General features: G+C 35.8%; 3 protein-coding genes and 1 long non-coding RNA gene across 5 annotated transcripts; 2 read left to right on the top strand and 2 right to left on the bottom strand.

Moving 5' to 3' along the window:
* The first annotated feature begins 4,409 nt into the window (after positions 1–4,409).
* Positions 4,410–6,914, top strand: LOC131644851 (uncharacterized). Its single transcript, XR_009296729.1, has 5 exons — positions 4,410–4,690; positions 5,169–5,413; positions 5,499–5,654; positions 5,889–5,972; positions 6,174–6,914. It is a non-coding gene; the product is annotated as an uncharacterized LOC131644851 (long non-coding RNA).
* Positions 6,915–9,267: 2,353 nt separating this feature from the next.
* On the bottom strand, positions 9,268–11,174 carry LOC131644850 (uncharacterized). Of its 2 annotated transcripts, none has more exons than XM_058915460.1 (3): positions 10,972–11,174; positions 10,392–10,712; positions 9,268–9,537 (listed from the first exon to the last, which is right to left on the bottom strand). In XM_058915460.1, the coding sequence occupies exons 2-3, from the start codon at positions 10,660–10,662 to the stop codon at positions 9,458–9,460; spliced, it is 351 nt and encodes a 116-aa protein (XP_058771443.1). In that variant the 5' UTR covers positions 10,663–10,712; positions 10,972–11,174; the 3' UTR covers positions 9,268–9,457. The 2 variants fall into 2 exon arrangements, with proteins under 2 accessions (XP_058771443.1, XP_058771444.1); XM_058915461.1 differs by having other exon boundaries at positions 10,982–11,174.
* Positions 11,175–17,570: 6,396 nt separating this feature from the next.
* Positions 17,571–20,628, top strand: LOC131644848 (uncharacterized). The gene is made up of 6 exons (XM_058915458.1): positions 17,571–18,155; positions 18,444–18,596; positions 18,673–18,825; positions 19,140–19,184; positions 19,276–19,790; positions 19,877–20,628. Exons 1-6 carry the CDS (start codon positions 17,621–17,623, stop codon positions 20,534–20,536), a joined length of 2,061 nt encoding a protein of 686 aa, XP_058771441.1. The 5' UTR covers positions 17,571–17,620; the 3' UTR covers positions 20,537–20,628.
* A 110-nt stretch (positions 20,629–20,738) lies between these two features.
* On the bottom strand, positions 20,739–24,896 carry LOC131644849 (uncharacterized). Its single transcript, XM_058915459.1, has 6 exons — positions 24,806–24,896; positions 24,551–24,672; positions 23,397–24,329; positions 21,919–22,119; positions 21,368–21,563; positions 20,739–21,154 (listed from the first exon to the last, which is right to left on the bottom strand). Exons 2-6 carry the CDS (start codon positions 24,662–24,664, stop codon positions 20,967–20,969), a joined length of 1,632 nt encoding a protein of 543 aa, XP_058771442.1. The 5' UTR covers positions 24,665–24,672; positions 24,806–24,896; the 3' UTR covers positions 20,739–20,966.
* Between the last annotated feature and the right edge of the window lie 955 nt (positions 24,897–25,851).

The following is a 25,851-nucleotide window of genomic DNA, read 5'->3' as shown; positions in this document are numbered from 1 at the left end:
AACCATGGTTAAAAGTACGTAAAATTTATGTTCATAACTAACATACTCATGCATATGTTATGATTCTTATATCTCAAGATCCATTGCGTTTTAATGTGATGTGTTTATATGTATAAGTTCCTGAGATTATTTAGAAGGTATTGGAATCATTGGGTTGGAGCTTTAAAGTATGAAACAGATTCCACCATGGCTAGGGCAAAGCGGAGGTGTCTCTTCGTTCTCGTGTCTCCAGGTGTTTTCAGGCTAATACGATTGCACCATTGAATTCGCAAGGTGCCAATTAGAAAATCTGGGTGTTTCTGGTTTATTGATTAAAGTTACTTTTGAGCTTCTTGATTTCCAGTTTTAGCTACGAGTTATCGTGATTAAAAACGCAGCAATTTCCTAGCTAATCCGTAGCAAAAGGATGCGTTGAAGATGATGAACAGGAATGGTGGCCAACGGGTACGCATGTAATGTGATGGTTCGCGGGTCAACAAGGCTGACTTCTCCTTCTATTTTCATTGGCCAGTCAACATGGATATGGGATCCATGCGCGCCACCCACTGAGTTTGTTTCTCCCTTTTATTATTTTTCGTTTATCTAATTTGCAAGTAATGAAGGTAGCGCAGGTGGTAACACGAAGAGACCATTAGCTAACGGAGCGGAGGTTCGATCCCTGGTGTTTGTGGATTTTTTTTCATCATTTTGCTTGAATCAATTTGCTGTAAGATCCAGTACCCTCAACTGCATGCACGACCGTCCTGCACTCTTATGCAACAACCATCGGATCTCATCTAAAACCAATCCAACGCCTCTGAATGCACAGACCTACCATGGACTCTCAAAGGCCAACAACATAGAATCAACGCCTGGTTTTTTTCCTAATACTCCTTTTTGCTGTTTGTTGTTTTGTGGTCTTTTATTTTTTTATTTTTTGTTGATTAAACCTTTTCACAATTATTTTAAGTTAGTTTTTTAAGATTAAATTAGGTTAATAATTCAATTTAGATTAATAACTTAATTTAGGTTTTTTATTATTTAATTTAGGTTAATTAACCAAATTAGGATAGTTAATTTAAATTAGGGTTAATTAATTAAAAATAAGTTAAATAATTAGGATTAATTTAATCAGGATTAGTTTAATTTTTAGGTTAAATAATTAAAATTAATTTTTTAAATAGGATCACTAACTTATACCAGATAAAATATTCGAACTGAATCACTTGATTGTGGCACACACACCTTTGGGGTAACCCCTCTTGTTGCCTTGTTGCCTGTTGCCTTTTAATTACGATTTTGAAATAGTCAAGTCCCTCGATTCCGAGGATACCTAAGTAAAACAAATTTTACTCTCAGTTCATCATCAAATGATCTTGTCCCTCGATGTTGCCTCGGAAATAAGATGATTGTCCCATTGCTAAGGTATCCTCGCCTGTTGCCTTAAAATGACTATTATATCCTTCCCTAAAGACTACCTGCCCTCTATATGGTAGGGACAGTTTTATGGCGAACGATACTTTTCTCGATGACCCTTTACATCCAATGAAAGGACTACCTGCCCTCTTTATGGTATGGATAGCACTTTCTCACTAAAGTCTGAAAGAACAGAAATTTTAAACTTAGGGTAGGTGCTCCTGATTGCTTGCTCTATTCAAATTTAAATTCAAAATTCAAAATCTTTTCCTACTTCTTTTCAAAGAATCTTTTCAAAAATACTACGCTTATTTACAAGCTAAAGTTCTTATTCAAACATTTTCTTATTCACACACTACACTTCAAACATTTTAAAAACAAACAAAGTGAGCTAAGCAATTAAGAGCCCATGGATAACCATGGATACAAAGGGTGCTTACACCTTCCCTTTGTATAACCTACCCCCCGAACTCAAAATCTTTTTAAGGTCTTTTCCTGTTCTTTTATGCCTTTCTATATATTGGATAAAATAAAAGTCGGTGACGACTCTTGCTATCCGCAACATTTCTAAAAAGTCAGTTCTCCCACCGTAGTACACATCCATCTTGGCAAGTGGAGGATTCTGATTACTGCTAGACTCGCCAATTTATTTTCCCAACATCTCTCACTGGGCCTTCTTGATTCTTTGATGTCTCCTCCATTGAGACCTAGTCATGGGATTTTTCCCCTTATAATTTTCTGATTTGTATGCTTGTTGTTTCGATACCTGGAACTCCTTTCGGTATGCTATGGATGACCACATTTCAAATTCAAAACTTCTCCATTTTTCCTGCCCTCAACCTCTATTTTTGCTTGGCCTTGTCCACCTATCAGTTGGGGCGTTGGATGGTGGCTTGAATGTGACTCTTCGATTTTCTTTTGGATAGGGACTATCAGGTCGTCTGGGAACCCCTCTCTTATGGAACACAAAAGTGCTCCTTGCATCCCTCTAGCTGCCCTTGCTTCAAGCGAACTGGATCCTCTCGAAATCTTCAGAGGCCTTCCGATCATGAATGGAGCTACACCTAAGGCACATGAGGGCTTCAGAATTCTTTTTGTGGCAGCGAACAAGAAAGTCTAGGAGACTTTTTCCTGCTTTGGGGTAAATAAACAGCATTCAGTCCTCCTTTTTCTTGATTCGTCCTTCAACTTTTTCTTTCTCAGCATTTTGATTCATATCTACCATGTTAACTTTGAGGTTGGGATTTTCAACAATCATGTCCTCCTGAAACTTGACTCGAAGGCCTTCATTAGCCTTTTCCATCTCTACACCTGCAAGGGAATCGTTAGAGGCTTCTCCCTTGTCCTCTTTGTTGATGAGGCTCTCAGTAGCCTCCTTTGCATTGATGACGGTAAAATCCTCAGCAATTTCGTCTTCGGCTATCTCCACCATGTTGATATCCGCAGGCTCAACATTGTTGGTGTCAGCAACAGGCATGGGATTATTGTACACCTTCATTTGAGCTCTAGCCTTGTCACCGAACTTGAGGCACCCGTCCTTGATTGCATTTTGAATTAGATCCCTGAAAAGAAAGCATTGTGAGGTTTTATGGCCCAAAAATTATGATATTTGCAAAAGCCTCTTTTCTTCTGTTGATCCAACAGATGAATTTTAGCGCCAGACGGAACTATCATTTGACCGTCTTTTACCAATAGGTCAAAAATTTCATCACATTTCATTACATTAAAAGTGTATGTTTTCATAGGGAATTTCTCTTCGCTAACTGGTATGGAATCAGTTGTTTTCGCCGCAACCGTGCTTCCTCCTATCGGGGGAGGGACTTGTTCTTCATTTTTGTTTAGAGGGTTAACCATCTTCCTATTGTATCTTCTTTTAGGTGTGTGTTGTTCGTTGGCTAACTTTCCGCTCCTCGATATCATACAACAATATTAAACAAATAGATAATGTATAAAATAGAAACAACACAAATAGCGGGCGTGCCAATTTGTGACTCGGAATTTAGACACAAGTCTCACTGGGCATGCCAATTTGTTTACCGTGAAAAATAATAAAAAACCGCTAGTACTCCAAAATAAAAAAATATCTTGGTTGCTCGCAGGATCGACTAGATTGATCCTAGGACATGGTCTAAATTTTGAGATTTTAATATATGGATTGTGTTCATACTTGGTTTGGTTTTGTGTTTAATTTGTAAATGAAAGGAGGATAAGTTGAAAGGTAAAACGAAATACACGAATGATAAAAGGTTTTTACTCGAAAGCTATAAAGAAAGATAAAAAGACTCTATTTGAAGATAAAGGACTTTGTCAGAAATAAATATAAACAGGTAAAATGTGATGTAATTCGATTAACATAAATTGGTTGTTCATACGTACATTCTCAGCACTCGTTTCTCGATACGTTTTGATACTTTGAGTATGATTGAGTTTTGTACAGATTTGAACACACTAAAATCTAATGCTAAGACTCTAATTTATACTAATTCGACCTTAACGGTCTTTCCCTAACGGGATGTCACGTTTTCTCTTGCATGTTCCTCGATCTTCTAAGACCTCCACACGTCCTTTTTAGATAAGATAAATCATTTGAATTTGAATCCTTCTTCCGTTCGAGGCGCCAAAATCCAACCAACGTGGCTGTCGAAGCTTGCTCTCCAAATTCTCCGAAAATATGATAAGTCCTTTACCCTTCCGAGGATATTTACTTTTAATACCTTTCGATAAGGTAAAATCCACTTTACGTCAAATGGTACTTCGAACATCCTTCAAAAAGACATTTTTTATGTCTCTCTTCGAAACATCTCTCCTTCAACAAACCTCCCTTCGTCCATCGAAATCTCCAGCTAACACCCACTCAAAATCAAAAAAAAATGAAAATGGGCGGTTACAGTTGGCCTAACAGGCCCCACAGATGAAAAAAGCGGGTTTGCATAGTTTGTCACAGGCGGGCCGTGTAGGAAATGTTGGACCTCGGGTACCCAAACCCGCTCGTTTGTTTAATAGAGAATGACATCGTTTAGGTTGGGTTGCGGGTAATACTAAGCAGCCTCACGTTCTCACTCCCTTACTACACGTTTCTCACACTCTCTCTGATTTGGTGAAACCCTAGTCGTCACCATATCTTCCACCCCTCAAGTCATTTTTCACCACCGCCACCGTTTCAGCACCCACCACCACCGTTGCTCACCATCATAACTCACATCCATTCATTCATTATTGACGCTCTCTCTCTGATGAATCAAACCTCCAATCCATCAATTTTGTCTCGTTCTCATTCATTTCTCACGTTTGCAAGGTTGGATCTTTTGATTCAGTGAGACTTATTATTTTCTAAGCTTTAGGGTTAATTTGTTTTCTGACCTTATTGCCTTGTGATTTATTTGGATACATATTTTCAAATCTGTGAGCTGAAGGTGTAAAGATTTGTTGACAATATAGTTTATAAATTCTTTTGTAATAGTTCTTAATTTTTGTTCTGTTGACATTGTTGTTATGATTTATTATGTATGGTCCTTTTGTTTCTTTGTTTCTGACACGTAACTAAAACAAAGTTGTTATTCAGTTTAGGTAAACATTTATATCACATTATTTTCACCTTTTAACACAAATTGTTGTTGTTGTTGGCTCATTCAGCATAGGGTGTAATGTGTTTATCTGCACTTGATAGTGTTAATTTGTGGTCTCTTGTTTATCTGGCACTTTGAGCTTTGTTTCTTAATAAATTTGGCTTTTTCAAAAAAATATTAACTATTATTTGCTCCATATTCTGCTAGGTGAGGCGTAATTCATGCTTCTATTACTTGCCTGATTCCTTTCCCGTAAAGAAGTAAGGCCTTTAACATGTTTGCGAGTTTCATGTTTACCATGTGATGCGAAAATTCCGAGCAAATGTTAGAAAGAGGCTCCTGCAGATTTGGAGACAAATCTAGCACAGCCAGTAAGAGCCGACTTGCAATGTCAGAGACTAATATTGAATTTCAAGTTGATATGTGTGCTAGCTCAGTGCAAGAAACTCCCAGTAAGATGTCGACACAAGTAATATCAGTCTCTAGTATAATTAATAAATACTTTTCAGATTTTAATGGCATTGACAAATTTAACAGCTCTTCAAACTCAGATGTTACATCAAGATCTGTTAATAGTGAGATTAAAGTCCAATCAAACACAAGAGCACAAAGTTGCTCAAAGAAACAAGTTGATTCATTATCACAGTTCACTCCGAGACCACCTGCACTTTGAATTGGTTTCGAAAAAATCAGGTAGCAAAACTAGGAAAGTCAAAGTTGAGATATTAATCATTTGATATTTTTCAAATGTGATAGTGATGATTGACATTATTATCGTGTAGACTGTCAAATCGGTGTATATATGATGTAACCAATTATATTTTGATCTATTTATTTTGGCAACTACATTGAACTAGTAGACATTCTAATTCTACCTAATATTGAGTAATGGAGTTATTAAGAATTGTTAGTTTTCTATTTGTGCAGGATTGTTAAGTCAATACTTCATGGAAGGATTTGTTAACTCAATACTTCATGGAAATGGGTAAAAGGATTAGAATTACACATGCTGTAAGTGCTTTTCTTATTGTTCATCTTACAAAAGACAAGTTTTTTTCATTTGAAAAGGATTGGCATTTTTGTTAAGCACAGAAAATACAGGCCTATAGAACAACTAAAAAACATATTGGCATTTTATTGCTGCTAAATATTAGTTAGTATGAAGTTTTTAGTTGTTGAATTATGAAAAACTGAACAAATTCTTGTTTATAGCGGCAGGTGGTGATACAATAGCAAGCAGTGAAAAATGTGAAGTTAACCATGCGGCATGAATATGATCAAATTCCTTGATAATTTGAGTTAAGATCCATTTTAAATGTTTAGCCAATATAAAAACTGCTTTTACCTTCAATATTTTTAACATGATGCTTGCTAAAGTCATTGATCCAAAATTGTTAGAATTAAATGTGTAGTCAATTTTCCTTTTAACAATTAGCTTATTTAGTTTTCAATTTGTATTATATTAAGAGATTAAAGGTAGTGCACTGATAATATAAAACAATTTTACATTGTCATCTAATTGGGATTCATATTCTTTTTTTCTTATATTAATATGTTTAAATAGTCCATTATTAATGTTTATATTTTGTATTATTGATTAAGCTTTTAATTTGTATTGTCTATTAATATCTCTAAATTTGAGATGATTCAAAATTGTGAGTATATTTATGAGTTTGATTTGTTAACTTCTAATTTAAATATGGGCAATGCTAACCAGTGCCCCGGGGGCACTGGATAAGGATCATTAATTACATTATAGATTCATTAATATTATTTAAAAAAGAGCTTATTAATAGCGTTATTTAAGACTAAAAATTAAATAAAATTGAGCCATAAAGGAAAAAATTAAGACGCTACATATTATATATTACTCTGTATTAATTACTTTTCATTTTTATTTACGGCTGCTTTTGCATATTTCATTTTCAATGCCTAATATTTTTTAATTTCAAAAAACACTACTTTTCCTTTTCATATTTAAAAAAAGATATTATGGATAAAGTTTTGTCTTATTTTTTTTATATTTCATCAAAATATTTGAATCGTTAAATTGAATTTGAATTTTTATTTGATTTTTTAGTTATTATTTTACTTTTTTTGCAATATTGTAAGAGTTTTTAATTTTGTTTCTAGTAAATCATGTTCTAATATTAAAATATAATAATATTGAAATAAAGTCATGAAAGAGATAGAGAATAAATTAATTTAAGTCAATTTAATATTTAAATATGTGTAATTATCATTTATTGCAAAACAATAATAATTTAATTAAACATCATTTAATACTCCTTATCCAGTGCCCCCGGGACACTGGTTAGCAGGACCCTTTAAATATAAGTAATTGGTATTTAATGTTTGATTTTAAATACTATTGAGCTCAAATACTCTTCTAGGGCAATAATTCGAACAAACCAATCAAATGAACATGTAACCCGCATAGACCCAACATGTTAAAACCGAGTTTAATATTGAGCAAAAATGGGTCTAACTATTCAAACCGCAATTTGGTTTGGGTGTCTCTTTTGGACCCAAACTCGTCTAGTCCAGCCGGTTGTCCACCTGTACATGTGAATATATCAATGGAACTAAGTGTATTTTAGTTTAGTTTTTGGAAGAGTAAAAAAAAAATTTTAATATATAAAGTTGATTTTGAAATAATTTTGAAGTGAATTTTAAAAATATAGGATTGACTTTGAAATGATTTTGAAGAGTGATTCTTACAAAATAAAATTGATTCTACCACATAATTATTTCTACTTGAAATTGAATTTGATTTGAATTTAAACATGATTTTTCAATTGAAATTTATTGTTAAACTAACTTTACATTAAATTTTCCAAACATAAATCAATTTACATTTTGAATTCACTTTTAATAATAATTAATTTTACATAATCAATTTATAATATCAATTTCTTTTGCAAGAGAACGGTAACCATAACTTTTTTTTCTTATTTATTCCATGAGTGAACAGTATTCATGAATCATGGTTTTGTAATTTCTTCACTTTCATCATATTATACTTTAAGAAATATATGTTTCTTAAACGACAGCATTATTTTTTAGCTAAAACAAATCCTTTTATGTTCAGACAAATTACTAAATGTGTATCTCAAAATTAAGTGTGACTTAACTCAGCCCTATAAAACCAGCTTATAAGGTAAGGATTGATCCCACTTATAAACACATGTCATATCACTAAATAATAAGGGACAAAAAATTCATCCCTTCAAACCCACGCAGAGTGTTAGGGGACTGCAATGTAGGCAAGCCAAAGAGCCACAATTAAGGCAACAAGAGGTAGACCGCATTAAAGGTAGACCGCAATTAATGCAGAAATTCCAACCTCGCGCTTGGGCCTCAATGAGCCAAAACGTGGACGATACAGGAAGTCCTATAATGAATCTATGATAGGCTCTGATACCATCTCAGAACTTGGATTGGGCCTCGCTCAACCCTACAAAACCGACTTGTAGGGTGAGAAATGCTCCTACTTATAAACACAACAAAGGTCATATCTCTAAGTACACATGACAAAAAAACTCGTACCACCACAGATACCCACCCGAACATGACCTGGAGTTGACGGAGAAAACCCGCTTTGACTGGGTTTGGGTTCGAGTTGGAATTTTCCCCGATTACAAAATACGGGTTGGATAATGGGGACGCTAGTACCCACCCCAAACCCTTCCCCGAACCCGCCTCGTTTATTTCATTATGTATATTATTATTTATTTTTGATAACTTAGAATATTAAATATGTGGCCAATATTTTGATATTTTGATTTGAATTTATTTTTTAAAATTTTTAAAATATATGTATGAAATTTTTGGAAATTGTTTTATTTTATTATTTATAATATAATTTAATTTTGAAAGAGATACATATTTTTATTTAAAAAAGTGGAAGATTGCGGGGCGGGGATACCTGAACTCAATCCAAACCCGTTTGGGTCGGATTTGGGTTTTAATTCTCCATCCGCGTTTGGGTTTGGGGCGGGAAACGAAAATTGTTTGGGGATTTGGGTTTGAGGAGGTAATAACCGTCCCCGACCTGCCTCGTTGTCATGCCTCTAAGCAATGTCAGACTAAATTTATCCCTTCAAACCCACACAATGAAGGTGTTAGGGCTGCAATAAAGACAAACCAAAGTGCCACAGTTAAGGCGGCAAGGGCAGACCACGCTTACGGCGGAAATTCCAACAGTGAACATCATTGACAACACATGTCATAACAAACTTCAGTTAGATGTTTGTTTGGGGAACATCTTTTAAGATTGTTTAAAAAATGAGAAAGGCACCAATGGTTCCACATAATTAAAATAGGCACAGTTTAAGGAACAAAATATAACGCATAATGCAACAATTTCAAACTATATTTTAAGATTGTCCTTCTAACCCCATTGTACAGTTTAATTTAATCTATGTATAACATACAAATAAGTAGCACTGAGATCAGAACTTGACTGAGAGTTTGGAGGGTATAACTCAACTGTTCTAGTAATCAGGGATGGCGGAAAAGCGAAATCCTTTGGCACCCCTCCATGCATAATATGCAAGACGAGTCTCATAAAAGCCTGTTCAAGAAATCCATATAGGGTATGATGCATATTTAGCCAACAAAAAGTCCACATGACAAATAAGTCAAAATTTATTCTCTATCAATGCTGGTGCATCCTTTGACAAAAAAGTAGCAAGACGACATTTCTCTATTAAAGCTAAAGAACAAATAAAACAGGTAACAAATCATGTCAAGCAACATCGTTTCACATTTAAATATGACTGAAATATATCATTATTAATTCGTTATAGTAGTGACCATAAATGAATCATAGTGATGAATAAATTGTGTTACTATAAGTCCGGCAGACACCGGGAGCACATGCTCAAACCTGAGTACACTCCATTTTCCTCACTCCCCTATGGAAGAGGATCTCTAACTTTAGTGTGGAAATTACACTCTGACGTTCTCTCTATATCTCTCTAAAAATGCAATCTCTCTCGTCTTGTTTCCCTACTTTCATGGAAAATGCCTAAAGTTAAGAGAAGTTAGACAATCCAAAGTAAGAGTATCTGCTCCCCCCTTGCTAATGTCTGTACTACAAACAAACTAAAAAGCTGTGTTGCTATAAATATCGCTTCAATCCTAGTGGGCATATTTTAAGTGGTGGGACATGAAACGAGGAAACGTGATCAGAGATCTATAATTGTATGCCTATCATGTGAAATTCTACTTCAAAAGGAAAGAGTATGCAATTCACTTAATAAAGCAGAAACATTTCCATGTAACAATCTACGCTAAGTTCTTAGTTTGAATCAGTGTGTTTCTCTCATAACATTGGAACAGTTTTTTGTGATTCATTGAAAAGACGATGCTGCATACAAAAAGGACACATAAACAATCCATAAACTTTCAAAGACTTCAACATACCTGGAAGAAAGCTCAGAAATCCCAACGCCAAAAGTCCATAAGCTTGAGACCGTTCTCCCCCCATATGACCGGTGAAAATAAAGTACGAAAGAAACAAAAGTCCAGTACCAAGAAACAACAGAAAGAGTGCAAGTGCAATAGATTTCCAGGGAACTCTATCCAAGGCTTTCGGCGCGTAATCAAATCGAGGATCAAACGGTCTAGTCTGGTCACCAGTATAATCATCCTCATCCGTAGCAAGAGGGGTATAACGAGCGCGTCTAGTCGTCATATCCAATCTTCCTGAATTCCTTGCTCTTAAGATTTTCAACCCAAAACAATCTGAAACCCTCAACCCAAATAAAAACAGTTATGTTAGAATATTCAAAATGATATTCTGTTATTGATTTTATATGCTATATCCGAAACCTAATCTGATACATCTTAGTTCATGCGATGAATAGTGGTATATTATGAGCAAAACAAAGATCTGCATATATAAAACCCTAAATTACTGAAATATTGTGAATCAGAGTTCTTTATAATAGCGTGTAATAGCCGAATCGGAAGCGGTGAAGTATTGAAAGAAGAAAAGGAAAACCTGGACGGACTTTGTCAAGGTTTTTGGCGGCCGATGATCAACTCCGGCTGAATTTTCAGGCCACTGCTGCGACTCCGATAGGTTTCTGATTTCTGATACAAGCACAAAGTGGCGTCGCCTGAATTCCGGTTTTTTTGTTATCTCAAGGAGATGATGAGATTAGTCGTTGTTGTTGTTGACGAAGTCATGAATTTTTTTTTTTCTGTGTTGGAGTTTTGTCTTTATTTGCTAAAAAATAAAAATAAATAAAATTTTCTTCTACTTTTTTATATTATATTTCGGTTAAATATGTTTTTGATATTTCTACATATTTCAATTTTTATTTTTTTCTTTCAAAATATTTTCGGTAAAGAATAGTGTTTTTTAAAAATTTTAATTTTTAGTTCCTTTTGCAATTTAGCGAGATTTTTACAACTTTAGCGACGATTTTTTACTTAACGACTAAATTAGCGATAGTTTTGACATGAGGGGCCAAAAGCTAAAATTCAAATTTTTAGAAGACCATTCTTTGAAAGAAATATTTTAAGGGACTAAAAACGAAATTTGACATATTTTGGAGGACCAAAAACATATTTAACCCTTTATATTTATAGTATTTGTTCTGATCCGAAATTAGGATAGTTGGTGCATGTCTTCGATGCGGTGGTGAGCGCTGGTGAGTTGTGGTTGCACGAGGTGGATTTGTAAGGTTAATATTCTAAAGGTTAAATTAGTTTGTAACTATTTGTTGTTCACGTTGTGGTATATGTGTAATGAGATGTTATTGGACCTATAATGTATTGGGCATGTGGTCGGTCTAAAATTTTCGACCCCAAGATTTGATGTGGTGTGATGCATGGAAAGTCTTTCAAGAAACTATGCTAGGTACTCGTGGTTGGGATCTTGAGTTGAAAAGTAGAAAAGATTTAGGAACAGTTTCATTAAATGTCAATCTCATCCATGCTATGTTTCGCATGTTTTCTTCACATGTGACCCTAGGTTTATAGGTTAAGGAGTGGACCGTTGATTTTACATCTTTCACTTTCTTTTGTTATGCTGTGTCGATTCGCTTCATCTGGCTCTATTATAGATAGGCTGCCTTGACCTTTTAAACAATTTCCATTTTCTCTCCTAATCGAACCTTACATTCCTTTGGGAACTCTTTCTTCATGAAAGTCGAGAAGAAATAGTTAAATAGGGATGCACAAGCTTAGTGAAGCCATCAGACACCCATATGTACCGATAGGTGGATCCTTGATTGATGGGAATAGTTTCTTACTTTGATAACGCTAAGAAAATGGAGAAAGCTCACATAGAAGTAGGTTCTTCCTCTGAATGGTTATTATCGCATGTTGATGTTGGCAAGAGGATTTTCAACAACTTTAACAAATGTCCCTTCCCTTTATAGGAGTGTGTTTTTACTTGATTAAAGTTTGAGTTTCCCTTCACTGGATTTAAGGAGGAGTTGATGAGGCATATGAATATTGTTCCTTCCCAGTTGCACCTATCCACCTAGGCATTTTCGAAAGTGTTTCAATAATGTGTGAGTATCAGGGTAATGAGTCGTCCCTTGGTCTCTCTTTTTTGTCACAAACTTCTAAGAACCCCCACTATGGGAAAATAATGCTTTCATTTTGTCAGCAATCCAAGATGTTGGGTGTTTATATGGATAACTATAAGAACTTAAAAGATTGCTTCCTACCGATAACTCTTCAAAGTTCATAGGCCCACCCAGTCTTTTATGGGGTTTCCTAAAGGGGAACCTATTCTAACAAACATCCCTTTCTTTTTGTCAGCCAAGTGCAAAAGGAATATCCAAAAGTATTGGGTCTAGAATCATTTTAGTCCGAAGTTGTATGACTACATCGTTCCTTGTGAAAATTTGACCCCATAAGAGATGTCAATGAAGAAATATTTGGTAACCTTTTGGGAAAATCTAAGTTACCTAGAAGGTAAATGTCTCTAAAATGTTGGACCTTCTATGTATGAGAGGTGACTTATCAATAGTTGGGCTATAGTAGATACGACTGATGTCAATGAGAGGAAAAAAACTCTTTGGTTATGAGAGGAAATTTACTTTATACTTGCTTTTGATATTTCCTGGATGTCTACTAACTACTTCTATCTTTTTGTAGATACCATGGTGTTTATCAAGAGTCTTATGAATAGGAGAAAGGCCACGATGATGGTTGATGCACTCTGGGCCCCTCTACCCACTCCATCTTTTACTTTATTGGAGGCAATGGTAGACCAGCCTTCTACGACTACTAAGGCTTTTTCCACCACTAAGGACCAGTCGACTTCCTCCAATAAAGGTAAAAGACAGAGTAACAAATCCAACGACTGGAAATCTATGGTAGCTAGTGGTAATAAAAAATAGGGTTGGGATAAGAATCCTATCGTGAGGATTTCTTACTGCCCCAGAAGTGACTCCTCCCAAATTTTCAACTACTCTTCCTTTTGGGGTACCTTATACTTCTCAAGAAGCACATGCCTATTTCACTCAGCAGGATGCTGCCTACATCCAAAGCCTCTCTAACACTGGTAAATTGTAGTTGATAGCAGAGACTACCTATCACATGTTCCATGATGCTTATTTAATGACCCTAACAGTTGTTGGTCAGGGAGAACTACCTGCTTTAGGTAAATTATAGGTGACAACAATTATGATTGTTATCACTAGAGAAAAGATTTCATTCGGGATCCCCCCTACTTTCTCGCCATCACTAAATCCAAGGATTGGACTCCTTGGAATTTCGATTAATTGCTACCCTCCTTCTTGATAATGGCCATTATCTTAGGCGATCTTCCTCTTCATAGTCCCTTTGGAGGGATTTCTTGCTCTTTGCACGCCATCAACGATGGAAGCAATACATTGGCACTTCCCTTTATGACTTTCTTATTCTTCATAATTGGTATCTTTCCCTTTGGATTTGAAAACAACTTCAATGTTTTTCTTAGAGATTTCTCCCTCCCGTGGGGAGCACTTCTTCTTCAGTGAACCTTCACAACTTCCAAGGCCCCTTTTATTATCTTGTGTATTCAGTTAGTCGCCCTTTCTTGATCAAACCTTGTATTGAATCCTTTAGATGGGTACAATCATTCGTGTTATGGTCGTGACTCTTATGGAAACGAGAGTACTTGGACTTGCATATTCGGGTAGATTTTTAGAGAGGGTATGAATTCCTGACACCGACTTCCTTGAACTATGTGTTCGCAATTTTTCTTCCAATTTTCCTCCCTTGAAGTATTTAAGGGAGTGTGTGCGTTGAACCTGTGGACCAAGTGACTTCAAGCACAAGACGGGGTGAATTGTGGTATTCAAAATTTGCGATAACTTTTTATACTTTTCTTAATTAAGATTATATTAGTAGTTTCTTAGCATCAGAAAGATTAAAATAGTAAAGTAAATAGCAGAAGTTAAAAGGATATGGTTAGAAAAATTGCTCCTGAGATTTATACAGGTTTGGTCGAACTTTGGCTTTGTCTTGTCCACAAGAGATCTTCTTGAGAGTTTGACTATAAACTTTGCGCTTTTGAAGGTTATGCCGACGAACCTTTTCTATAATCAGATCTTTGAGATTTTCACAGGCTTATCTCTAACCAAAGATAGCTTTTACCCCAGGATAAGCTAACAAACCTTCTCAGAGATTTTCTAGTTGAGCTCTATAACCAAAAACAAAACTTTTTTTGGCAAAGCTCAATAAACCACAAGAGATATTTTATTACTGGTTTATCTCACGCCCCAAACTAAATCTTATCGAGAGAATCGCATTTTAAAAATTAAACAAATAGCACAACTACTTACAAAATCTTCCTCACATGCAAGGTTTCACTCAAAAGCGCTATGGACACTTTAAGTAAAAGAAAAAATGTTTCTAGTGAAAGAAAGAGAGAAAATAAAGAGATAAATTCTAAAGAAAATGTAAAGCTTTGGAAAGTGACATGAAATGAATAAGAGACGGTCCTCCATTGTATAGGAGTTGGAAGAATCAGTAAAGGAAATAATTCGTGAGTAGAATTGATAAGTCAATCGATTGGCATAATGCTCCAATCGATTGGCCAAGTTATTTTAAATCGGTTCCCATGCTCAAATAAGAAATATTAGATATTAGATTTGTTGCAGGTTATTAAGGTGTTGTCTCAACGGCTTATCCCTTATCCAACCGATTTGCTTAATGCTCCAAATTGGTTAGCTGACTCAAAAAAGTGTTGCCAATTGATTGGCTCAAGTTACCAATTGATTAGTCAAATCAAAAAATATTTGGAAAGGGATTTGACAGCTTCTTAACAACTTGACTTGGTCTAGAAAACAATTTTTGAGATAAAATTTTTGAAAAAGATGTTTTAAGGTGTGTGTGTGTGTGTGAGTGAGTTGCCTTATTACTTAAAATTATTCCTTACTTTTACAAAACTCGGTTCACTCAAACAGACAGACGGACACAACCTGGCGAGCTTTCACACTTTATCTGAGACTTTAAGATTCTTTGTTGGATTGCTCTTGATCGTATAAGAACTTTAATCTTGAGTCTCTTTTTGTTGACAAGGCATGAGATGTTTCTCTGGTTAGATCACCATCATCAAAGTTAAACATTTTTGCTACCGACTTTAATCATTTTTGTCGTCATCAGAACTTCAGATGGATTTTCTGTGGGATTTTCAGCTTTATATTTGCAAGCACATAGATCTACAGAACCTGGATCGGGGGTTGCGTTCATCTTCTTCTTTGTGACAACCACGGTCTTTCCCAAGTGCTCGTTTGAGTCTAGGATTTCCTTCTCCTCATCCTTCTCTGTTATCCTAGAGTTTTGTTTCATAAATAATATAAGGTTGTGCCCTACTTAGAAAATCTTTCAAGTTATGGTCCTCTTTGACTTTTATCTTCTCTCAAAACATGCAGTCTCTCCTGAACCCCTTCTTGAATATCCATCAATTCAGCTTGTCATTTATGCCTCTCACAACTACTACCACTTTAGTAAAGTGGTCGATGTACCCGTGTAGGGTTTCTTTCTTCTCATAAGTGATCCCACTAAGCACAACCACTGTTATGGGTTGCCTCTTTTGGGGTTGAAATGGGTGATGAAGGTCTCACAAAAATCTTGACAAGAATCTATGCTCCCATTCGAGAGGGTCTTCAACCAAATCATAGCGGATCTAGTCAAGGTTAGTGCAAAGAGTTTGCTCTTTATGGCCTTGTATGCATGACAATAAGCTAATAGGCTGTCCACGTGCTCGATGTGTTCATTTGGGTCCCCAATTTCATCATATATTTGAAGTTTCTTAGCTTTTTCTAATGATTTTGGATGCGATGGGACAGAGGATTTATTTTTGTTTCAAGATCAGAGCGTCTTCATCACACCCTTCCCTTCTTCAAGGGTGACAGACCTCCGAGGGAGTGTGGCTATTACTTCCCCATTCAGGGTCAAGGTTAGAAGTCATGTGTCTTAAGTGACAAGGATGACTCGGCTACATCGATACTTCTCTCTGCGGTGTTGCTCCTTTAATGAAGGGCGACTCAGTAACGGCGGTTGGATTTCTTTGGGAGGTTGCCTACCGCACAATGTTATTTTTCGAATTGATATGTTGTAGGCTCTTTTCAATCCTAAATAGCCGTTCAACTAGGAATTGCAAAAAAATTTTGTTGCACCAGATTATACACATTATTCAGCAAATTCATAGTTATCTATTTAACAAGATATTGCCGCGAAGGATTGGATGGAGACGCTACCAAGACTGAATCGTCTCTTCCTTAAGGAGGATGAAGCGGGTCTTTAACAGCATCAGGGGTGACGACGACTTGTCGTTAGACGGGGAAGCGGGTGGCTTTGGATCCACCATGGTTGATAAATCTGAAGAAGGATTTGTTGAAAAGGAAGTTGAGATTCGAGAAAGAAGATCAAGAAACAAGGATCTAAATTTCTAACAAAGGAGACTCGAATCATTAGATAAGACGAAATCCAATTGTGGAAGTACGCGAGAATCAGATTTCAGTTCCCATAGACGGCGCTAGTGTTCCTTGATGGAAGCAAAATTGTTAGTTGAGTGATGAAGTAGAACTTTCTACAGAAAAATTAAGCTTCTGGTACAGTGGAGAGGGGTATGACATGCAAGGTTAGCATTTTGACGCTCACGTCAGTAAGAGGACTTGAACCTCGAAGGCGGCCCAATACAAATATGTTGCATTATTTCGTCAAAGAAGAGTAAAAAGAAATACGAAGATTTTAATCCATTAAAATACGATAGCGATAGAATTCTTGTCTTTTTTTTAACTCAAAAAGGATTCTTTTTGTCTGAAATATTGAAAGCACAGCATGTTAAACAACAAAAGTATTACTATTTACTACAATTCTCATACCTAGGAGTCATACATTATAAAGGTCGATCCCACCAACACAACTACAAGCACTACATAGGAACAAATAATGTTCCAAAGTAAAAGGAAACACCTAGCTTTAATTATTCTAGCCTTGCTTATGCACTCTATTGATTAATTAAGCAAAGCATATGCTAAAAAAAACACAATTGTATCTTGTGTTATATGTGATTCCTTTCCATGCATGCATGACATTAATACATAAATAACTATAATGGTAAATAACTGTATAAGTTCTTTCAACTATATAAGTTCTATCACTAGTGGTGTGAGTTAATTTGAGAAAACTAGCTAGTGATGGTGATGAAGTCCGTAGGTCCAATTGAAACAATGAAAGAACCTTATATATTAGCAAAGAGATATGATTGGGATGGATTTCTAAAGTTTTTCCTTAAACACCCACAGTTATTAAACAAACATATTGACTTGCATCAATGCACTCCTTTTCACTATGCAGCACACTGTGGTAGCTCAGAGATGTACAACCAAATGCTAGCAGAGGTGGATCCATATGAAATGCAACGTACATTGAGGATGCAAGATGACATGGGAAACACGCCACTACATGAAGTGGCTTTCACAGGAGAAGTTGAAATGACAAAAAGTATATTGAATAAGGAGAAGGCAGTAATATCAAAACAGTTTCCTTTGCCATTGTTAGAAGTGAGAAATAACCTTGGAGAAACGCCTGTGTATAGGGCTGCTGCACTTGGGAAGACAAGTTTGATCAAGTGTTTTGTTGAAGAGTTGGGTGTGAATTTAAGGGATCATTTTCATAGAAGTGGTGATAGGATGTCCATTCTTCACACTGCTGTTATTGATCAATTCTTTGGTTTTTCTCTCTCTCCCTCTCTCACACTTTCTGTCTTTTTCAAGCACCGACATGTTCGCACTGATAATAATTTTAAGAAATGAATAAATTGCACGTAATCACATGTGTCACTGTCGTGTCAGATATTGGACACGTCTGTCAGTGACACACCTTTGTTTAGAGGTGTCGCTATCTTTGGAAAATCCTGAATTTATAGCTGTTATGCTTTATTGATTTTTTTTTTTCTAATTTCTTTCTCTTTGGGAAGGAAAATGAGGTTGGATAGGTGTTGATTTTCAAAGCATGCAGGCACAGCTTTATGGTTATTGAAACGGTATGAGTTCGAACTCGCTAATAAGAGGGAAGATAATGGCTTGACAGTGCTACAACTGCTAGCAAAAATGCCATCTGCATTCAAGAGTCAAACTCAAATGGGAGCCTTCAAAAGTTTCATATATCCTTGTAAATCTCTGAAACTTTATCTCTAAGTAATAAACATGCATGCAACTTAAACTAAAAGTTGGAAAACTGTGTTCAGTGCTTCCTGATTATCAAGATTATGCATATTACCTTTCTGATGGGACTGATACTATAGAAGTACAAGATTTGGAAACTGGCCAAAAGAGCTTAAATGAGTCATATCAAACTCAATGGAAGCCACCACCCCAAATTCATCAAACAAAACTCTCAGGTACGCATGTTCATTACAGGTGATGTTATATACAGGGCTGTCTCTGAGGGGCATATAAGGTGGACTACCGCACAGGACTCAAAATTTGTCACAGTTAACCCATGCCAAAATAGGCTCTCATAAAATATTTTCACGGTTAAATCATGGTTAAATAAGACTTCTATTTGCTTTGTCATGGTTAAACTGCTGTTAACCTACACCGGAACTTCCTAAAACTTGAGACGGATTTGGTTATAATCTAAACACACATTTTATGTATTCGTTTTGATTCACATATTCAATACTCAACCATAAACTGTGAACCAAAATTTCAGGTTTTTCATGGATGTGGTATACTATGTGGAAGGTTCTTTCCAAAGGTGCAAGCTGTAATCAATGCTCATGATACATTTCTCCAAATGAAATATATCTTGTTAGAATGTTTTGACATTTTGTTCTATCCTTGTTTAGAATGGAAGGGTATTGATAAACTTTGGAGGAAGAAAGAAAAGCATACCTTGGTTCAAGAACTTGTGCACTTGTTAGCAAAGAATGACGAGTCATGGAAACTTAGTTCAACACATCAGAACAGAGTCGTTTCTTTGGGAAGAGCACTTAGCATTGTAGAAGGAAAGCAAAAAGAGAAACAAGAAGAACAAGATGTTACAAGCGATACGCCTATTATTTATACACCTTTGCTTATGGCAGCTTGCAATGGAATCATAGAGATTGTAGAAGTGATAATCCATTTTCATCCGCAGTCGATTGAGCATGTGAGTGAAGATGAGCAGAACATATTGTACATGGCTGTCAAACATCGTCAGTTAGGAATTTTTCTAATGTTGAAGAAACTGAATATGGTTGGCCATCTCGCTGGAAAAATCGACAAGGAAAGTAACACTGTACTTCACTACACTGCTGATTTTAAGGGAGGGTCTCAACCTGGTTATGCCCTGCAATTGCAAGAGGAGTTGCGTTGGTTTGAAGTAAGTATCGTTAATGTATAGTTATTTTTAGTAGTAACACTAATCCAATCCTCATTACAATATGTCTATAATACATACGTAAACAGCGCATCGAGAAACGACTACCTTATCATTATATCATTCACAAGAACAACGACGACCAAACAGCGAGGGATCTCTTTGAGGAAAAGCATGGACAGCTGTTGAAGGATGCTCGTGAATGGATTAAAGAGACAGCTCAATCATGTTCTGCAGTAGCCGTTCTTGTTGCAACAGTAGTCTTTGCGGCGGCTTACACTGTCCCGGGAGGCACAGACGATCTCGGATTCCCGAGATTACTTCATCATCCTATATTTGTAGTGTTCACAGTGATGGATGTTGTGGCACTTGCAAGTTCATTGGCCTCGGTGGTTATGTTTCTCTCCATCCTTACATCACCTTGTGAGTTGTGGGATTTTAGGAGGTCTCTACCTAGGAAACTAATGGCAGGTTTTGCATTCTTGTTCTTTTCAATGGCCACAACCATGTTGGTGTTTAGTGCAACAATTTTGGTGAACATCAAGTTAGATAAGAGCAAATGGACTTCAAGCTTGACATATTGTGCAGCATTTTTTCCTGTCAGCATTTTTGCAATGATGCAGTTCCCTTTATATGTTGCCATGAAAGGATGTTTTGCAGCATCTCTTAGGAGACTTAAGAAGCTTGTTCCTCGTTTCTTACTCAATTTGGTCAAAAAGAGCAAGAGAAATAGACTATGGGATATTTGATTTTTTTGACCCTTTTTCTTCAACGAAAAATGATGTGCATTTTGGCTATAATACTGTGCTTTTTCTATTATTGGACATGAACTTGAATAAATAAGAGCATACTTTTTTTCCTTATATGATTATGCATTTCTTGTGATGTGCTATAGAAAACATTTGACACACCAGTTATGCAATGCAAATTTTAGTCGACTGTGTAGCAAAATAAAGTCAACAGCACACCATTATTCAAATAAAAGTCAACTTAAAATTTAACGATTTTGATATCTACATCTTCATGTACTTATTTACACGACAAATAATGACATCCGGAAACTTTACAATCTGAATGGAATGTGTAGCAGCTGTACAAATTAATCACTTTCCAATGGTTCTTTTCCTTTATGCCGATGTCCATGAGGAGAAAAGAATATGAAACGTGATGCTGAAAAACTCAATAACCATCAATCTTCAAATACAAATCTGCAAGAGCACGGTAGAGAATAGCAGCAGCAGGTGGCCTAGGCAAGGAGCCAAGAAGTATATCTGTTGCAGATAAAGACTGGCTGCCATAAAAACGAGAATTTTCTTGTGTGCGAGTGGTGACAATACTTCCTTCAAGTGAACAACCAACAAATGCACCTGCGAGTAATATAGAACAGGTCAGACACTACTCTAGAGGAGTTATTCCAATGCACTGCACTCTCAAGAAGCCTTCTACTGAGCTATGCATACTAGTAAAAGTGGTATTGTAACATGCATATATCTATGTTGAAAAGAAAAGTCCAAGTAGGATATTAGGCAAAAAATAAGACAGATTTCAGTATACTATGTGAACACAAATAACAAGCATACCTTTACTGCAGCTGTATGTATAACAAGCAGCACAGCCACCATCACCAGCTCGAATATCAGCTTCAGCTGCCCTTCCAACAATGCCAACAGCAGCACTTAAACCAGCTCCAAGTGAAAGATGTGCATTGCCACTAAATGTCTTGACAGCGTCATTTGTTCTCAGAACAATAATGAAGTCTGTTAACTCCCCTCCAGCCTATGGTGGAAAAAATAAGTTAGCAATTGAAGATGACAAGGAAATAAATAGGTATCACAAAAACCTTGAGACAGGCTGCATAGATGTGGAGTAGGAAGCTAGAATCAGTGTTGGGACTTGGGAGCAGTGAAGGATTAAATAGAAGATAAATAGGATTAAATAGTTTCTGCACGTCTCATCAGAAGTTACTATAAAATTTACTAAATGAAATCTCCTCATACTATGAATTGACTGGAAAGAAATGTGCAGCATATAGAGATAAAATTTTCGTTTTCAATCCATATTCACAAGCAAAGTCGTAGTTAATTAAATTGTTTGGCCAATAAGATAGTTTGTAATAGGTTAGTTACTTCACCTGAGCCCCCCACCCCATTCCGAATGTCGAAACAGCAGATGGTGGAGACCATGAACCATCTTCCCTACGCGCAACCACAATTCCTGTTCCAATATTATAAGTAACCATCACTCCAACTTTGGCCACGGTGATAATTGCTAGACCTTTTGCTTGCCTAAGAATGACGTCTGGAATTGTCTTATCGGGCTTTACTAAACCTATCTGCATAAAATGAAATTCTTCATGAAGTAAAAAAAAAAACACATTGATGGCAGTAAAATATGGTGTAAATGTAAACCTTCACCACCATGACATGTTGGCATAAGTAATACCATCGAGAACTTAAACTCATAACATAAAAAATTACAAAATAATGACAGCAACAAGGAAGCTAAAAAATATGGTGTAGACTTCCACAACCATGACATATTGGCATAAGTAATACCAACAATAAATTAAAACTTCTAACATCAAAAAATTATAAAACGATGATAACATCAAGGAATCTAAGGAGTTACCCAGACTAACATCAGCAAAAAATTTAAATCATGCCGTGACTGGTTAGTCAATAGCGGAGCAGAGGCCGACCGCTACGGAAAATCTGTGCAGAACACTAGCGGCCACTAATAGCGTAAATAGCGGGACAGTGAAGCAGAGCAATTCCAGCCCGGAGTGGTTTCTGACCTGCTATCCTTTTTCCCTCTTGAAAATCTAAATTATCCTTTAATATTTAGTACTTAAGTTTGAATTTTGGGATCTAATGTTTCGATTAAGACTTGTTGACGTTGATTAAGAGTTTCGATTAAAACTTGTTGGTTTTTGAGTGTTTTATTATTAAGTTTTGTGCTTTGATGATGAATATTTTATGGGATTTGAACTATTTGTTTAATATAACATTCAATATACATTGACAATTATTCTATGATATCATATGTGCCCAAAAAATGATCAAATAACGGTCATCCCTCTATAGGCTGTCCCGTTTTTGGAGTGGGACCCTCCGCGCTGCTATCTGGGATTGACGTTTCACAATTTGAAACTTTTTGGTTCGTTTAGGGGAGGGGATAGAACTTAATGCAGGTGAAAGGTCAGGAAGAAGGATATATGGTAATACCACTGTCAATTTGTAGTCAAAATTTCAAAAGGCCATGAAAATATGAAGCAACCAATGTTCGTTATTCAATTCTAATAATTCAAAACACATATCTAGATTATTAGAGGGATTCTGCTTTGTGGCAGAGATGATTCTTAAATCAGTGTTGTCAAAGAGCAGATATAGTGGCGCTATTGCATAGCGAAATTTGAACAAACACTATTGTTCCGCAATATGCTATTTAGTATAAAATGTTGTCAAATAGTTGCTCTGACAGCGCTATAGCACTGTAGCATAGCGGAATTTGAACAAACCGCTATTTTCCGCGATCCACGATTGACAACAGATTTATATGTTGTTTGCCTGCTTAATGGTTATGCATGAAAAAATAATATTAAATGCATACCTGATTATAAGACTTGATAGTGTTAGTTGCCTTGTAAATTTCATATTCCATGGTCTGCCCCCAGGGAAAATTAACCCATGATCTCAAAGTGCTTAGATCTGTAAGATCGTGGGTTGGTAACTGAGAAGCATTACTTACATGATCCATCAAATAAGGCTGTATAGACTCAACTCGGACAAAGCATACATCGCAGACTCTTTGGGGGTCAGAAACTCTGAACTTTGATGGCATCAAGCTCCGTCCTTTAGAACATTCGCCACAAAATATTCCTCCACAAAACCGACAATGATGCCTTGAGCACATAATTGGGTGAAACCTCACACCACAAAGCATACAAGAAGCAGCAGCACTATCCGCCAACCATTTAGGAGGTTCTGCTTCTATCAACTCCTTCACATTACCAAAACTAGTCTCAGTGAGCGTTTGCGCCATCTCTCTCCAAGCTTGTTCAAGTACATGACTCGATAGCCACGAAAAGCTGTATGTATGAATATCACCTGACGCCAAAGACGATACCTTTCCTCTCGCCACAAGTAAAATCTCTACCAACACTTCCCACATAGTCAACTCCTTATCTCCTCCAACATATTGATTCCATCCCATATCATCCTCCGGAAAAAACCCCCCACTCGAGTGAAAACCTTTGGTCCACTCTTTATGATCGTCTTCCAACATAGGTGGAACCGAAACCGGTATCCAAACTCCAGTATCTTCATTCAGCGGAGCATCATAATAAAAATACTTCCTCTGATTCTGAATACCAGCTAAAGCCTCCATATCCTCTTCCGTCCTTTCCAACGATTCCTCAGGTAATTCAGGATATAATCTAGATAAATTCATACTATTCTCCTCAGTGCTAACAGAAGACAAAGAATCACAATTCTCTTTAGTAACATGATTATGATTCCTCAAATCACCATCCACTTCATCACCCTGTCAATAACATCATATAATATTAAATCAACCAAATAAGGAACAAACAGAAAACATCAAACACCAATCTTTAAAAGGAAAAATCAAATAAATAATCAAATTTTAAAAATACTTAAAAAAACAGAAAAATAAAAACAGTAGTATATAAAGATAATTAACATCAACAACCACAAAATATCAAACCAAAAAATTGCAGAAATTCAAAAACAGGAGAAAATTACCATAGAAGAATTCGAATTGGATATATGATCACAAGAGGATAAACGAGAAACCCTAGCAGATAAATCTTCTACAACTTGCACCTGATTCTTAGAATCGAAATTTTTGTCCTCCATTGGTAAACCTAAAACACCAAATTAGGGTTTAAACATGCATATAGGGACAATAAAGTTTAATAGTGAATTTCGATTTTGGGGATAAAGAACGAAACTTTAGAAATAGAGAGGAAAAGGGTTGGGGATAGAAATTGGAATTACAGCTTCAATGGCGTGTCTTTGTTAAGGAGTTTCTCTGTACGTTTCGCTTGCGTGCCCACCCTGGACCTTATCATTTTGCTTTCTTTTTCTCTCATCATTACTATTTTTTATTTCGTATATAAATTTTTTTTTTTAATGTTTGTTTTCTTTTTGACAATAAAATAAATAAATATTTATGTTTATTCATGTGTTTTTTCATATATAATAACTAATAAATTTGTTTGGTTTAAAATTATTAAAAATATTAAAAAATCTCAATAAAAAAATTATATTGAGAAAACCAAGTATTTAAAAATAAATATTTCTATTTTTACATAAATCAAATGCAAGTATTTATACTACTTAAAATTATAATTATTACATGAATATAATAATTTACAATTACAGTAATTCTAAGTTGACATTATAAATAGAACATTATTATTCTAAATTGACACTTTGATAGATAACAAAGTGTGGTGGGTGTTATTTTTTTCTTTGCAAATTTTATTTCATAAAAAAGGAGTAAGCTTTGATGAATCCTAAAACTTTGGTGTTCAGAAAATACAATATACTATAATCTCTTTTAGTTTGGTAGAGATAAAGGAATGAACGCATGTTAGAACATGATATCTCATAAGTTTTTCCATACAAACACATAAACGATGCAAAATATGAAGTAGAAGTAAATGCCACAAAAATGGGGTTGTATTATGTGATACTCTCAATATGAGGTAAGTTTATTGAGTTGGAGTTGTATGCATCTCAGAAGATTCTTTTTGTGCTTCCGCTAGTGTGATGTAGTAAGCGAAATACTCTGTATTTCTATCTTTTCCTTTACCGTTTTATCCTTTGCCTCAATCCCAAACCTCGTGTTGAGATTTTTTTAATCTTCTCTTTTTGCTGCAACTATTTCTTTCATTGTTATATCTTATGCCCTTTTCTAAGATCGTCGAAAGTCTCTGAGAGCTTGCATCTATCGAATCAAAAAACGAATTTGGTTAGAGATTTTCCACCAACACATGTAATGTCGCAACCGCGTTTATATATTTTATTTGAGATATATC

This window comes from Vicia villosa, linkage group LG1 (genome assembly GCF_029867415.1).
Source record: "Vicia villosa cultivar HV-30 ecotype Madison, WI linkage group LG1, Vvil1.0, whole genome shotgun sequence".
Lineage (NCBI taxonomy): Eukaryota > Viridiplantae > Streptophyta > Magnoliopsida > Fabales > Fabaceae > Vicia > Vicia villosa.
This window is presented reverse-complemented; position numbering and strand designations above follow the sequence as displayed.